The sequence below is a fragment of the Delphinus delphis genome, chromosome 11 (assembly GCF_949987515.2).
Source record: "Delphinus delphis chromosome 11, mDelDel1.2, whole genome shotgun sequence".
NCBI lineage: Eukaryota > Metazoa > Chordata > Mammalia > Artiodactyla > Delphinidae > Delphinus > Delphinus delphis.
Window position 1 is genome coordinate 43,835,786 of NC_082693.1, and position 16,521 is coordinate 43,852,306.

Consider the following 16,521-nt stretch of genomic DNA (forward strand, 5'->3'; position numbering starts at 1 on the left):
ACCTCCACTCCTTTATTGACATAGATTCTCCCAGAAGTAAGGAAATAACAGCTCCAGGTTCTGAGTCTTTATTTCAGGCAATGGTAGTTTCCAAGGGAAGACTGGAGAAAAGATAGGCATTGCTGTCCACGCTGGGTAAATCATGACATCACGTGAGAGTACTCAGACCTGCTGCCCACTGAGGAGGGGGCTGCTCTCACCAATGGGGCAAGAACGGAAGACCCAGGGCAGACGTAGCCACTGGGTTCTGCCGGGTGGCAGCTGGGGAAGGGGGAGAGCTCGGCCCTGCTTTGTACGTCTTCTCCTGATATTGGGAGAAAAGCAGGGATACTGGTTAGTGGTAGTCAATGGCAACCTGTTTGTGCTTCTCCAGCCAAGAGGATGAATCATATCCCAGGTTTCCTTGGCCTTGATCCTGGCTCCTTCCCCTCCTTCTCACCAACAGAGTTCATCCTCTCTTATTTCTGTGGTAACCTCTGTCCATTCCCCTCTCACCCTACAAGCTTCCCTGCTTTGAGGCCCTTGGCATCCCAGACCTAGGGATTTGCCCTTCATGCAGGTGGAGAACTCACTTCACCCAGCCTTCTCCACTCTTGATATTATTCATAACAAAAATCATCAAGATCATCATTTATTGCACTCTTGCTTCAGAACCAGGTGCTTTACCCATTGTCCAGAATCCTGACAACAGCCTTACGAGGCAGGTATCAGTTTTCCTACCTTTCAGAGGCTCAGAAAGGTTAAGCTACTTCCCCAAGATCCCACCAGCAAGACTGCATGCAGCCTAGACCTGTTTAACTTCCAAATCTGGGCTCTTTCCTGGACACTATGCTTTCTTGAAGGGGGTGGTGGTTCCATCATGAGCGGTGGTGCTAAGGGATAAGGGGGTGTGAGCGGCATGGTGTGGCTCTCACCTATATACCAGAGATGCAAGCAGCAAAGCCATCAATACCAGCAAGATGCCCAAGAACAGGGGAGCCTGCCCGAAGCCTGCTTCTTGACCTACAGGCAGAATCCCAGACATAGCTATAGTCAGCATCTGCTTCCTGTCACATATCCTCTACCACTCCCCTTCTTCATCCTACCTCTTGTCCAAGTACCTACCAGGCATGACAAGCTGGGTGCTGACCATTGCCAGGCTGTCGGCATCAGCCAAAGACACATTGAGGCAGTAGGTCCCCGAGCCGCCCTTCAGTACCTGGTGCAGAACCAGCTGGCAGTCTGGGCTGGGTGGCACAGGCTGACACAGCCGCTGGGCAGGGGGCTGGCACCCTGGCGATGAGATGTCTATGCAGGCCTCCTTGGGTAGCCTGGGAGAGATGTCAGCTTATGTCAGGGAGTCTGGGAAGGAACAGTAGACACCAGAGAGCAGGGCAGCAGTCAACCCGAGAGTTCTCGGGGCAATCAGTGGGACACTCACCCGCCTTGGCAAGACACAGTCAGCTCAAATGCATCTCCTTCACTGGATGGCACAGCCTGCAGGATCTCAGCACTCTCAATACCCTCTGCAAAGGTGCAAGGTTTTAAGCCTGGGACTCCTCTACCAGTCCTCCCTAAAGGCCCACGGACAGGAAGGTCCTCGGGCTACCTCCCCGATCCCATCCTCATGCCTTCAAATGAAAACCCTGGGATTTGGGTATTCTTGTTCAGGTGGGTAACTCCTTCCAGGGTGTGCTTCCACTGGGCAGCCCTAAGCCGCACACGCCTTCCCTCCACCAGCTCCCAAAGTAGGCAAGACTCACGGACAATGTCCAGGGTGAGGGAAAAGGAGCCATATCGATACAGAACACAATCCAGGGGGACTTGTCGCTTCACCAGGATTAAGGTGGCTGTGTCATCCAGCAGGGGGCTCTGGGAGCCTGGCAGGAGAGGATTGAAAAGGCAAAGTCATGAGACAAATGACACCTGGAAACAGGCCAAGCAGGCATTTTTCCAGGTAGAGCCAGAGCTACTGGATCCAGGCTTGGAATCAGGCAAGAGCTGGGAAATCTCATTTTATAGATAAGGAAACTGAGGCCCAGAAGGAGAAATGACTGCCCCAGAGTCACACTTAGGGGTAGAGCTGGAGTTTTAAAAATCCCAAATGTTTATCACACCCCACACTGTGCCAGGTCCTGGGTTAGACACTTGATGTATGTTAACTCATTATAGTGTCACTATCTTATTCCTCCCTTTTCAGTGTTTCTACCACAATTCCAGGTAAACCTACTTTGGGATGGGAATCCAGAGGTGGGAAATGGTGTTAGAAACTGGGAAAGATTTCTATGCATTTACACTTAATCAGAAAATGAGATATAAGTATTATGTAAATGATCACAGACTGCTCCCTGACCTTCACTTTAGGGAACAGGTCTTTTCAGAGACATAGGAGCAACAAGCTCTCTCCCCATGGCCTAGGAGAAGACCCTGGTTTCCTGAACTCTGGATCTCTTCCATACCATTAAGGGGAACTTGGGGGCTTTAAAACCAGTGCAGACTCTGAAGGGACTCCACTGGTAAGCTAAGGATTGGGTAACATCTGGATCCAGAATAAGTCTTTCAGGTCTTTAGAGCTGTGACAAATGCCCCCACCTCAATGAACCTCATTCATTCTGGCCCTCTTACCTGTAATACCTTCTGTAGACAAGAATGGGCTGGCATCTGGACTGTCAGGCTCAGGGGTGGGTACCTCTCCAGCTGTGGTCTCCACCAGCTCTGTAGTTGTTACCTGTGCAACTGTGGTTCCAGAGGGTTCTGCAGTTGACACTTCAGGTGTCGTACCTATGGCCTCTGCAGTTGGCATCTCTGCAGGTGTGGTACTTATGACTTCTGAGGCTAGTACCTGCTCAGCTGTGGTACCTGTGCCCTCTGCAGTTGGTACTTGCACAGCTGTGGTTCCAGAGGGCTCTGCAGTTGGCACCTGAGCAGGTGTAGTGCCCACGACTTCTGCAGTAGGCACTTGGCCAGCTGTGGTACCTGTGCCCTCTGCAGTTGGTACTTGCACAGCTGTGGTTCCAGAGGGCTCTGCAGTTGGCACCTGAGCAGGTGTAGTGCCCACGACTTCTGCAGTAGGCACTTGGCCAGCTGTGGTACCTGTGCCCTCTGCAGTTGGTACTTGCACAGCTGTGGTTCCAGAGGGCTCTGCAGTTGGCACCTGAGCAGGTGTAGTGCCCACGACTTCTGCAGTAGGCACTTGGCCAGCTGTGGTACCTGTGCCCTCTGCAGTTGGTACTTGCACAGCTGTGGTTCCAGAGGGCTCTGCAGTTGGCACCTGAGCAGGTGTAGTGCCCACGACTTCTGCAGTAGGCACTTGGCCAGCTGTGGTACCTGTGCCCTCTGCAGTTGGTACTTGCACAGCTGTGGTTCCAGAGGGCTCTGCAGTTGGCACCTGAGCAGGTGTAGTGCCCACGATTTCTGCAGTTGGCACATGCCCAGCTGTGGTGCCTGGAACTGGGGAGGAGCCACAGGAGGTGAGAGGAATGGCAGCCTGTAGCACCACCTGTGCAGTGACTGGGCCAGACTCTAGGTAAGTGTGAGTGACCACAAGTGCCCGAGAGATCAGGGTCCCAGTACTGTCTCCAAAGTCCCAGGTGTAGGAGAGGTCAGCCCCAGCCAAATAGCCACTGGGGTCGTGGAGCCGGAGGGCAAAGGTCAGAGGTTGCTTTCTCAGGAAGTGATTGTTCATTCCATCCAAGGCCTGCAGCTGAGACACGCTCACAGAGAAGGGCACCTGGTCTGAGATTGGAGCCAGAAAAGGTGAGAACCAGGTCTGGGCCACAGCTTCTTCTTTCACAGCCACATCCTCTAACCCCAAGCTGCCTGGCCCTTCACTGGCTCCAAGCCCCACATTCCTCTGCCCATGTCTTCCTGGCTCTGCCCCTATAAGGTGCCCCTACACACCATTTCCTCTTTCCCCTTTCCTGCCCAGCCAAGCTTCCCCACCTCCTCCTGCCCTGAGACTCGTCTTGTCCCTTCCTAAGTCCTTACCAGTAATGGTGAAGGCTGAGCGGGAGTGAGCGAGGGATACGTAGCTCTGGGACCCCCGGCGGTGGTAGACAGTCACTTCCATGATGTGTGTGCCCAGCACTGCCTTGCCTGTCCCAATGCTCAGTCCAGACACTGGGCCCCCGAGAACTTGCCAGTATTGGCCTGAGGTTTTCAGAAAGAAGAGTAGAGAAGGGGGTTACTGGTCAAAGGGGACTGGGGAAGGGTTAGAGACAGGGCACCAGAGAAGGAAGGTCAGGAGATATATTGAGAGGTTGGTTATTTCAGAGGGTGTTTGGAAGTTTGTATATGAGGGCAGGAAAGGAGTCCTAACGAGGGGTTCCATGGGATGGGACTGTAATTGGAGAAGGGTTCCCAGAAAGAAGTATAATAGAGTTAGCTAGGTGCTGTGGAAGAAGACGGAATCATGGGGAGGTGAAGATTAGGGAAACTCACAGAGTTTAGGGGTGGGACCAAAAGAAAAGGGATCAGGTAGGAAGAGATGAATCCAAGTGTGGGTGACAGGCCAGAGAAGGGAGTCTCTCACCCCAGGTCTTCCAGACATAAACAAAGCTTCTTCTCTGAGGTGAAGGGCCAGGCGGACAGGCCCTCCCATCGGGGAAGATGCAGGTATCATCAGGTTCTTGGGGATACACTGGCTGTCCTCCCCACACCTGGCTCCCTGAAAGGAAGATACAAAGTCACCCGCAAACCCTGGCTTTCCTTATTATACACCAAAACCTTTAACATGGCTCCCAGAGCAGGGCTCTGGGAATACTCCCTAGCTACAAAATATATTCTCCTTGATATAACCCACTGTGGGTGGTAGTGGGGAGAATGGAAACTATAATTAAAGATTCCTTTGTAGGGACTTCTCTGGTGGTCCAGTGGTTAAAAGACTCCACTTTTCCAATGCAGGGGGCATGGGTTCAATCCCTGGTCAGGGAACTAAGATCCTCCATGTTGAGCGGCCAAAAAAAAAAAAAAAAAAAAAGATACCTATGTAAGTATAATACATAGAGATTGGAGAGAAAGAGATTGGAAATGTATCAAAATGTTTAGAAAGATTTGCTCTGGCTAGTGGGATAAAAGTAAAAATAACAGCACCAGCTAACATCTATTGAGCCTTTACTGTAGGCTAGGGCAGGCATTATGCTAAATTCTTTATATATTATCACATTTTAATCCTTACAACAACCTTTTAACTTTTTTTTTTTTTTTTTTTTTTGCGGTACGTGGGCCTCTCACTCTTGTGGCCTCTCCCGCTGCGGAGCACAGGCCCCGGACACGCAGGCTCAGCGGCCATGGCTCACGGGCCCAGCCGCTCCACGGCATGTGGGATCTTCCCAGACCGGGGCACGAACCCGTGTCTCCTGCATCGGCAGGCGGACTCTCAACCACTGCGCCACCAGGGAAGCCCTACAACAACCTTTTAAAGTAGTATCATCCCTATTCTACAGATTAAGGGAATGGAAGCACAAAACAATTAAGTGACTTGCCCAGGGTCACATACTGGTAACAGGTTTAAATCCAAGTCTGTCCAACTTCTAAATCCACTGGGTCTTTTGTCCCCCATTTTGGGGACTACAATTTTTTTTTCTTTGTGCTTTATCTGTGTTTTCTAATCTAAGTACATATATAATTTGTTTAAAAAAAAGAAGAAGAAGGAGAAAGGGCATGAGCTGAGCCCTGGGAATGAGGCCTGGAGTGGAGTGGTACCCACCGTTAATGATGGTGTTGTTGGCCCAGATGACCTGCCCATCTGACAGCACCTTTTGGCTTTCAGGGAAGTGCAGGGCAATAGAGAAGGAGGCGTTTGCCCCACGCAGTGTAGGCCCATCATTGCTGACCTTCAGAGATACCTGGCCACCTGGAAAGGGCAGCTGCGTTAGCTGGGACTCCTTGGCTTCCCCTCCCCATATGCCTTTTCCCTTTCTGTCTTCTCAACCGACATTCAACCCAGTCCTTGCTCCTCTCCTCTCCCCACCCCATTCCCACCATACCCTCCCAGAAATTGCCAAGTTCCTACCTCTCCAGCAGTGAGGCCCCTGGCTTTCTGTCCACTCTGGATATAGCTGCCTATTCCATGCTTTAGTTCTGAGCTGCCTTGAGACACCAAGCCAGTCCCGGTCTCTGGGTCCTAAAAGGAAGGTATAATGAGGACCCTCAGGTCATCACTCCCTTCTCAGGGGACCACAGTGTCCCATGTCACATCACTCATTCTCACATTCAAAGTGCATTTTAATTTACCCAATACCCACCATGTACCAGGCACTGTGCTAGGTGCAAAGAACTTAAGAAATGAAAAAGAAATGGTCCTAAAGAGATTCAGGTTAAAGTAGATGAAACAGACATATGCATAAATTACTATAATTCAAGGCACTGCTTAATATGAGCCATAATAAACATGCACGATGTACAACAAAATGACAGAATAAACAGATTAATTCCACTCTGGTAGACTGGGAAGGATCCAATGAGGAGTTGGCCTGTGGCATAAAGCATTCTAGGCAGAAGGCCCAGCATGAGCAGATGCATGGAGGCATGGAAGCACATGGCATGATAGGGGACCACCAGCAATGTGGTTGAGGTACACCGTGAGAGATGAGGCCAAGAAGATGGGGTGGGGGCTTTGAGTGCCAGGCGAAGGAGTTTGGCCTTTATCTTGTAGGCAAGACCACCTCAGATGATTTTTGTTTGTTGTATTGAGATATAATTCACATACCATAAAATTTACCCTTCAGAACTTTTGGAATATGATCAGATTTGTGTTTTAGAAGGATCACTTCAGCAAGCAGTGAGGAGGATGGACCAGAGGCAGGTAGAAATTGGGAGTGGGGACAAACAAAATTATTATAACTGACCAAGAGAGAGGTCTGAAAGAAAAGGATATGATGGCTCTCCACATGCCTCACCCAGATCCAACAACTATCAACATGTTGCCACATTTGCTTTATCGATCCTTTGTTGTTGGTTTGTTTTTTGGTTAAAGCATTTAATTTTCTCTTTTACAGTATTCATTTTTAATGCTGTACTTTTCTTTCTTTCTTTCTTTCTTTTTTTTTTTTTTTTTTTGCGGTACGCAGGCCTCTCACCCTTGTGGCCTCTCCCGTTGCGGAGCACAGGCTCCAGACGCGCAGGCTCAGCAGCCATGGCTCACAGGCCCAGCCGCACCGCGGCATGTGGGATCTTTCCGGACCGGGGCACGAACCCGTGTCCCCTGCATCGGCAGGCGGACTCTCAACCACTGCGCCACCAGGGAAGCCCTCTTTCTTTCTTCCTTTCTTCCTTTCTTCCTTTCTTTCTTTCTTTCTTTCTTTCTTTCTTTCTTTCTTTCCTTCTTTCCTTTCTTCCTTTCCTTCCTTTCTTTCCTTCCTTCCTTCCTTCCTTCCTTCCTTCCTTCCTCCTTTATTTTTTTTGGCTGTGTCAGGTCTTAGTTGCAGCATGTGGGATCTTTTGTTGCAGCGTGCGGGCTTCTCTCTAGTTGTGGCGTGTGGGTTTTCTCTCTCTAGTTGTGGTGCGTGGGCTCCAGGATGTGGGGGCTCCAGAGCGCATGGGCTCTGTAGTTTGTGGCACGCGGACTCTCTCCTTGAGGCGCGCGAGCTCAGTAGTTGTGGTGTGCAGGTTTAGTTCCCCCGCGGCATGTGGGATCTTAATTCCCCGACCAGGGATCTAACCCGTGACCCCTGCATTGGAAGGTGGATTCTTTACCACTGGACCACCAGGAAAGTCCCTGGCTAAAGCATTCACAAGCAAATCCCAGACATAATGTTATTTAAAACCGTACAAATTCAGTATGTATCTGTAAAGAAGAAATATTTTCTTGAATAAACACAATGCTAGTTCACACTAGACAAAATTATTGAAACCAGTCCGTACAAAATTTCATGAATATCTAAAAATGTCTTCTTATGATTTTAAAAATCAGGATCCAAAAAGTAAGCACAATATTTTAAGAGCCTCAGGTGGACACGTATGAACAGAATGTTTCCAGAGTACAATAAGGAGCACAGTAAAAGAAAAAGACTTGAAACTGCACCATGAATGAGGGAAGTCAGATCAAGGAGAACTTCCTAGAAGTCTGTGAGACCAGGGATCTAGAGAAAGGGGGGCACTGGAATATGATGCAGATATTTCAGCACAGCAGAGACTATCCTCACTCCATTTCTAATATGTACCAGAAACCTGGTTGATTCTGCTGGGGGAGGATCTGGAATCATCCCACTGAGCATCCCACCATGAGAGCGAGAGAATTATAAGATGCCCCATTCTTTCTCCACTCCCAACCCTCCCTCCTCAGAGCAGCACGGGACATTCCAGACCCTCTCACCACCACCACCCCCCCTTGCTCCTGTCACGAGGCCCCAATCCCCCAGAGCTCTTTCATGTGATGCTCAGCTGAGACCCCTCTGCCTGTCTCTCCCAGCCCCAGAACAAAAGCCTGGGCTGTGATCGTCTATGCCCATCCCAAAGAGGGGATGTGGTGCCTCTTTACCCTCTATCCAATACATTCTCTTGCTCCTCACTTTAAATACCCTATCCCAAGTGCCTGAGACATTGCCTAAAAGAGTCTCCCACTCATTTTACTCCCTTGGAGCCCCCGCTCCAGCTCACTGCCCAGGGGGTCTCAGAATTAGGGCCACCAAGACCCACTATTCTCTTGCCCTTCCAAGCAAATGGAGTTATTTTCAGGCTGAGTCCCAAATCTTCATGTGGGGAGGGAGCTCAGTTGCCCATGTCCTCACTAAATCAAATGGGTGGAAGATGCCAGAAGCATTGCTGGTTATCTCCCATTAGGGAAGGGAAAACCAGAGCAAGTGTGCAACCCCAAATTCACACTTGCTCATGTCCATACACCCCACACTCACCTTCTGTGGCCCCCACAGCCAGAAGAGCACCCATCACAGCCACATGGAGAAGGCATTTTCTCAGCACCAGATCCATCCTGTTCTTTCCAGCAACCAAAGGCGCTAGGGCGTAGGACAAGCCCCTATATAAGAAACGGATGCTCATTTGCATAGCCCTTCCTCCTCTCCCTGCAGGGGAGGCCTGGGAGGAGCAGGAGGATCTGAGAAAGGCAGAACTGAGGAGGGATCCTGGTCCCTGGACATCCCGCTACTCAGTGACAGTTTCTGGTTTCACAGGGTCACGCTCATCTTAAAGCACTCCATCCCCCCGTGGAAAGAACTGACTGAAGGGCAGCTACAAAACAAAACACGTACCGGACACACACGATTCATCATGGGAGAGTGGATCAATTTATTGTGAGTCAAACCAGGAACCTCTCAAAAAGACTGTAGAAGTAGTGACCCTGTATCCAAAATCAAAGAGAGACAGTATCGGGGTAGGCTGAGAGACGGAGGCAACGACTCCTCCGAGGCCCGGGAGACCCTTACAATGAGATTCCCAGCTTCCTGCTTTCAGAGGAGGCTCCCTGGACCAGGTGGCATTCAATCTTAGGTCAATACACATTTTCCTAGGCGTGGTGAAAACGGCGAATTAGAGATCAGGAAATCCCTATAGACTCAGGACACAGGTAGGAAACTCGATCCCAAATCAGATACTTGGAAAAAGGTGTTCAGCCTCCCCACCTACGTTGAAACTTGTCTTAATGCCCCTCGGAACCAAACTTGCGCGGGTCGGGGTCGTTTGCAGAGAGGGACGCAGGGCTGGCCCCTCCCGCTCTGACGTTGACCAATAGGAAGATCTGAGGGCGGAGCCAGGGAAACGCGGGAAGGAGGGGCGGGGCTTCTGGTGGCGGTAGGGAACTGGGGGAAGGCGGTAACATTGTTTCAAGTTGGACAAATTGACAAGAGCGAGAGATACACTGCGTTCCATCCCGACCTGGGGCCACGGTACTGGGCCCTGTTTCCCCTCCTCGGCCCCCGAGAGCTGGGTGCCGCTTTCTGCAGGGTTCCCAGGCCCCCGCTCCAGGGCCGGGCTGACCCGACTCGCTAGCGCTTCATGGAGAACTTCCAAAAAGTGGAAAAGATCGGAGAGGGCACGTACGGAGTTGTGTACAAAGCCAAAAACAAGGTGACGGGAGAAGTGGTGGCGCTTAAAAAAATCCGCCTGGACACGTGAGTGGCCTCTGTACCCGGGACTCCTTACTCGGGAGCTCCTTGAGTGCCCCCTACCCCCACCCCAACCGGCGGTGGCCATCCAGGGACCGGAAGGTAGCAGGGAGGGACTTCTTTTGAAGTGGAGAGGTGGGTTGAAGGACGAGTAGAGGGTTTCCCGGGGGAGACTATAGGGTAGTGTAGAATCCATGGGAAATTTCCTCCCTAAAGGCGGGTGATGCCCCTAAATGTACAGTCAGAAAGACTCAGGAAGAGGAAGGAGGCCTCTGAGATGGGGGTTCCAGGACTCCCTGTGGAGCTGGGTTTTGCAGTAAGCTGTAAAGAGCACCTTTTTGAATGACGAGCCCTCCTCGCTGCCCCAACCCCACCCCCATCTTAGAATTCTCTCCCCCTTTCAAAAGAATGGCAGTTGAACCTCACTGGCCCCTCTAGAGAGGCTGGGTGCTGCTACTCCCGCCCCCCCCCTTTTTTTTTACCTGTTACCTTCTTCACCTTCACCAGGAGGCTTTGCTAACCTAACCCTGGGCAAAGAAGAAATAATGACCTTAATGTGTCCAAAAGCCAGTCCTGTCCATCCATGAATTAACCCCTGAAGCACCCCTTCTCTTCTCTCACTTTCCTAGGGGATGCTGGGGTGGTGTCTCTGTGGGGAGGCAGGGGGTGGGGTAGAATCACTGGGCTGGGAGAAAAGGAATATTTGTAACCACATTCCCATCTCTGCTCTCCCAACTTCTCCAAGTGAGACGGAGGGTGTACCCAGTACTGCCATACGAGAGATCTCTCTGCTAAAGGAGCTTAACCACCCTAATATTGTCAAGTAAGTATGTATCTGGGAGGTGCTCTGACAGTAAAGGAGGATGCCTTCTGTTTGTGTTGTCTGGGCATTTCTCTCCCTCACCTCTATCCCTGGACCTCCCTTCCCTAGGCTGCTGGATGTCATTCATACAGAAAACAAACTCTACCTGGTTTTTGAGTTTCTGCACCAGGATCTCAAGAAATTCATGGATGCCTCTGCTCTCACTGGCATTCCTCTTCCCCTCATAAAGGTAATCCTTCACATCAACTCCTCCCAACATGGGCATGTCTTGGGGGGACTGAAGGCAGGCAATCCAGACTGAGTGTTGATTTGTGATCTTAGCTTCTTTCCCAGCCCTCATCCCCCTACACACACACACACACACACACACACACACACAATCACACATACCTTTTTTGTGGCTCCTTCACTGCTCATTATACTTATTAACCCTAAGGCTGGGCAGGAGAATCAAAGAAGTTGAAACTCTAGTGAGTCAGCTTAGCAGCTCAGGTGGAAGGTGAGATGAAACTCAGATAAATGGGACTGGAGGGCACTTGGTAGACCCCTCCAAAAAGCCTTTCCACCTGCTTGGTGGGAGAAATAGCCAGTGAGTCTCTATTGTCTGTTTTTCTGGGTTCTTTACTCCCAGAGCTAGTTTCCATCTATCAACAAACGTTTATCCAACACACATTTATTGAACACCTTCAATGTGCTGAACACAGGATATGGAAAAGAAAAGCAAAACTGAATAAAACCTGATCCTTATCCTCACTGGGATTACAGTCCAATCAGGGAAATGGCTTGTAAACATGGAATTATTATCTAACTAGTGAAGGCTTTAGTAGAACTATGGAGGCACAGAGGAGACCCTAATGTTCTCACGGTGATGGAAAAACACATTCTTTTCTCTCCCCTTGTCAGAGCTACCTGTTCCAGCTGCTCCAGGGCCTAGCTTTCTGCCATTCTCATCGGGTCCTGCACCGAGACCTCAAACCTCAGAATCTGCTTATCAACGCAGAGGGGGCCATCAAGCTAGCAGACTTTGGACTAGCCAGAGCCTTTGGAGTCCCTGTTCGTACTTACACCCACGAGGTGAGTCCCTCTCTGCATGTCTTCTCTGAACTTCCTGGGAGGTATTAACAGGGACATTCACAACGTTTTTAGTAACTATCTGGCCAGCAGTTTCTCTCTCACTAGATGGAAAGTATCTCTGACACCCTAAGAGGTCTTAGAGTATACACGGAGTTCACATTTTGATAGATAACAAGCCAGGAGAGCTGGATGGCACACCATTAAAATTATGACCGATTGCCTCAAGTTTTCCAAGAAGGTTGCAAATTGGGGGTTCAGAAAATATGGTCCCCAGAACCATGGACTAGGCTAACTCTGGGCTAAGAAGTTGTACCCAGTTATTTTACTTAGGGGAAATCAGAGGGAAGGGAAGGATGGAGGGAAAGAAGTTGCTTGTTAAGAAGCTGAGTTAGCAGAGTAGTCCTGAGGAAGTGAGATGTGGGAATCTCCATGCCCCATACAACACCCCTCCCCTTCCTACGCTTATCCTCAGGTGGTGACTCTGTGGTACCGAGCACCTGAAATCCTTCTGGGCTGCAAATACTACTCCACAGCTGTGGACATCTGGAGCCTGGGCTGCATCTTTGCTGAGATGGTACGGAGGCATGCCCGAGTTCTACCCAGCCCCCTCCTCCCCACATTCAAGAACAACAGAACTGTTTCTTGGCCTAGACCCATGGCCCTTCTCTTATCACAGGGTCCTTCCTCTAGAGTAGCACAAAGTGGGTGGTGGGGAAAGGATAGGACTGTCATCCCTGATGTCAACCACAATGTTAGGATATCCTCAAACAGCTTTAGCATGCAGTATACATATCTTATCTCTGAATTGAGCTAAATCATTTCTGCAACTGTTTTAGCTTTAGCCTGCATATACTTGGGAAAATGAGTTCCATTTAGTGTCCCCTTCATTTGGCCTGTAGACCTTATTGTAGGGCACCAGGAATGTGGTGAGGTCAACTGTGTTCACCTTACCCACACCTTTTATTTAAACTGCAGACTTACATCACATCCCCCCTCAACCTCTGGCTTTTCAGATTGAAGGATCCCTGAGGCCCAGTCTTATAAGGGAGCTCTCATCCCCTTTAATACAACAGTGGAGTGAGCTAAGTCTCCAAATCAAAGCAGCAGTATGTTTTATGGTCCCTTATCTGGGTTGTAACTGGGGGCATGGAGACCATTAGCCCATATATATAATGTGCATTTATCCCCCAGTGCATTACTTTACAATTGCCCATATTCATCTCTCAATTCATCAAAAAATATTTGTTAAGCACCTAGTGTGTACCCAGCACCACGCTAGGTGCTGTGGGGAACACAGAAGAAATGGAAGACACAGTCTCTGCCCGCTGTGCTCCTATCTAGAAGTGTCTGCACCACAAGGAGGGGGGATGACCGCAGTGTCTACCCCACACCCCGTGAGTGGCTTGGGATCCCTTTGCTACATGTCAGTGGCACCCCAGACATTCACCCCCTCCCAGCCCCACCCAGCCTTGGGGATCTGCAAAGCCATGGTTGGGGGAAGGAAGGAGGGGGCGAGGAGACAGATGAAGGGACTTCATTGTCTCAGGCTCTGTTTGACTGACCCCATGAAAGGCCCTGGGGAGGGAGTCATGGGGCCCTGCTGACCTTCCACTGCCTGTGGGAACCTCCATTATCCAGTGGGCAGTTTTGACTGACGTCAATGTGGGTCTTGGCTTTTCCTCTTTCCCCATTTTCAGGTGACCCGGCGGGCCCTATTCCCAGGAGATTCTGAGATCGACCAACTCTTCCGGATCTTTCGGACTCTGGGGACCCCAGATGAGGTGGTTTGGCCAGGAGTTACTTCTATGCCTGATTATAAGCCAAGTTTCCCCAAGTGGGCCAGGCAAGATTTTAGCAAAGTTGTGCCCCCCCTGGATGAAGATGGACGGAGCTTGTTATCGGTGAGAGTGGGGAGTGGGCACCCATTTCCTCTCATTCACTCCCCCAGGGCAGGGTTTTTCCAGGATGAAGGAAGAATGAGGCCCTGGACTCCTGGTCTTAGCATTTCCCTAGCCCCTGCTTCCCTCTCGCTGTTGTGCACCCATTAGATACAGGAAGGAGGGAAATGGGAACTCTGCCTTGGGTGAAAGGAATTGTTTCCCGATTTCTCAAAACACCTGCTGCCCATTTACTCCATTATCACATTACTGACGTCAGCATACATCTCTCCCTCCAGCAAATGCTGCACTACGACCCCAACAAGCGGATTTCAGCAAAGGCAGCTTTGGCTCACCCTTTCTTCCAGGATGTGACCAAGCCAGTACCTCACCTTCGACTCTGATGGCTTTCTCAAGCCCCTACTCCCAGTCTCACCCCCTCCTCCAGTGGGGGCATGATCTGGCTTGGCCCAGGGCTCTTAGCTCACTGATCTTGTCTGGCTGCCTTAGCACTCACCTGCCCCTCTTAGCCAGCCAACTCTGGGGAGAGGGGGTGGAGGGGAGAAATAGGTGAAATGGAAAGGAAGCGTCAATATTACATGCACTTAATCTGCACCATGCTCTCCCCTTCCTCTTAGTCATTGCTTAGAAGGGCTGGTATTTAAAAAAAAAAAAAGTTAAAAGACTGTTTCTCCTTCCTCCACATAGGGTTTGCCATCCCAGTCTCTGAAAGCCCCGCAATTATTATTTTCTGTGTTTCAGGTGACAGAGACCCCAAACCTCCCACAGCCCTGTGTAAGGCCAACTGATAGCAGGGGCACTAAGTTGGAACTTTTGAAAACCAAGCAAAACAAAAACATGGCGAGGGGTCTGTTTTAAAGAATTAGGTTAAAAAAATAGATCCAACCAGTTTATACCCTAGTTTTAGTGCTTCATCTCACCTAACAGTCTGGGAGACTCAAGACTCCCTGTCTCAGACTCCCAGTCTCTGCAGTCCTGGTGGGACTGCAGTAGAAATGATTGCTCCTAGTCTTCTTGCCTGTCCCTCCTACAGGCAAGGGGTCTCTGGGAGGCTCTGGGTCAGGGACTGTGCTTCACCGAGGCCTTATGAGGCAAGTGAAAGATGTTTGAATTTTTCTCTTCTTTTTAAGATTCTTAGTTCTTCAGGTGCTAGGTTCCATCTCCCTCTGAAGGCCAGCCCATAGGAGTGAAAGTTAAGGTTAAGACCTCATTTTGAGAATGCTGACACTTTTTTAGGGCTGTGCCTGAGTGGGGACATTGGGAAAAAAATATTTCTTTAAAAGAAGGATGAACAATTATATTTATATTTCAGGTTATAGCAGTTTTTTAAGTGGGAATCGGTGGGGATTTGTTGCCATGTGCACCTTGGGGTTTGTAACGCGAATGTTCAAAAAAAAAAGCTTTTTTTCTTTTTTATGATTTTGTCTCTCTTCTCCCACCTTTTGTCCTTGAGTGTTCTTGCTATTAACATTATTTGTAATTTAGTTTGTAATTGATTAAAAAAAAAGTTCCTGGTTTTATAGTTCATGTCTCTCCTCCTTTACTTTTGCATATTTACTGAAAGAATGGTGTGAGAGAATATGAATGTGTGCATGTGATAATAGGTTTCAGACCCCTTTTCTTAATCACTCTATGCAGGGCTACCCACCCCACTCCATTTCAACCTCTGCGATGCAATTGGGATAGTGCCACGGGTGGGTGAAGTGGGAATTATTGCCCCCATTTTACAGCTGAGGAAAGTGAAGCTTATGTATTTCCTACTTTACTTTCCCCTAAACCAGCATCTCCCCCACCCCACCCCACCCCACCCCCAGACACACATATCACATACACATACACACAAGGCTCCAGTTCCAGATTTTCAATGTTAGGGCTCAGGAACAGCAGTATGGTTGGAAGTGGGCTCCAAGGTTAATTCGCATTGACGCTGCATTTCCCAGTAAGCTCGTCTTGTTTTCTTTTTACCGTTTTTATTTTGTTTTTTTTTTTTGCGGCACGCGGGCCTCTCACTGCTGTGGCCTCTCCCGTCGCGGAGCACTGGCTCCGGACGCGCAGGCCCAGCGGACATGGCCCACGGGCACAGCCGCTCCGCGGCACGCGGGACCCTCCCGGGCCGGGGCACGAACCCGCGTCCCCTGCATCGGCAGGCGGACTCTCAACCACTGCGCCACCAGGGAAGCCCTCGTCTTGTTTTCTTTTTGTTCCATATCACAAACAGAAAAGTTTTCTAAAAATACTTATTCACATTTACATGCGATTTAGAATACATCAATCGTCTGTATGAAAAATTATTATAAAGGGGCTAAAGCCTCCCCAAGCTACCACTTCTTGGAGGTGCCATTGTCTCAGCTCACCAAAAAACATCTCAGACTGCCGCGGGCCATCCCTAAAATTCCTGTGCTCTGGGGCCCCACTAAAAGGAGGAAGCACGGACGTGAGGGCCGCTTAAATTCCTAGGCTCCGGGTCCCTAGGAGAGGTATTTCCCTTCACGCCCGCGAATTTGTGATAGAAGGCGGGGCGCCAGAGGCAGGCCCCGCCAAATCCCAGGGGAGGGGCGAAGGTCAGTAGCGGCCTTCCTAAGGCCTCTTTCAACCCCGCCTTGCCTGCCATTCAAGTCCCGAATTTTCTCAGTACTGGTTAAAGTTTCACTTTGACCCGCCCCCATCGCTCACCTGATTAGATGTTTAT

The 16,521-nt window shown here is 49.9% G+C and overlaps 2 protein-coding genes across 3 annotated transcripts; one reads left to right on the forward strand and one right to left on the reverse strand.

Moving 5' to 3' along the window:
• Positions 1-16: 16 nt before the first annotated feature.
• Positions 17-8,909, reverse strand: PMEL (premelanosome protein). Its single transcript, XM_060026280.2, has 11 exons — positions 8,832-8,909; positions 5,993-6,103; positions 5,687-5,833; positions 4,511-4,645; positions 3,967-4,128; positions 2,605-3,714; positions 1,743-1,859; positions 1,421-1,505; positions 1,105-1,310; positions 915-1,002; positions 17-304 (listed from the first exon to the last, which is right to left on the reverse strand). Exons 1-11 carry the CDS (start codon positions 8,905-8,907, stop codon positions 163-165), a joined length of 2,379 nt encoding a protein of 792 aa, XP_059882263.1. The 5' UTR covers positions 8,908-8,909; the 3' UTR covers positions 17-162.
• An 828-nt stretch (positions 8,910-9,737) lies between these two features.
• CDK2 (cyclin dependent kinase 2) lies at positions 9,738-15,357 on the forward strand. 2 transcript variants are annotated; one of them, XM_060024943.1, is made up of 8 exons: positions 9,738-10,043; positions 10,783-10,860; positions 10,969-11,089; positions 11,764-11,934; positions 12,407-12,508; positions 13,185-13,328; positions 13,632-13,835; positions 14,111-15,357. In XM_060024943.1, the coding sequence occupies exons 1-8, from the start codon at positions 9,928-9,930 to the stop codon at positions 14,213-14,215; spliced, it is 1,041 nt and encodes a 346-aa protein (XP_059880926.1). In that variant the 5' UTR covers positions 9,738-9,927; the 3' UTR covers positions 14,216-15,357. The 2 variants fall into 2 exon arrangements, with proteins under 2 accessions (XP_059880926.1, XP_059880927.1); XM_060024944.1 differs by lacking the exon at positions 13,185-13,328.
• The last annotated feature ends 1,164 nt before the right edge of the window (positions 15,358-16,521 follow it).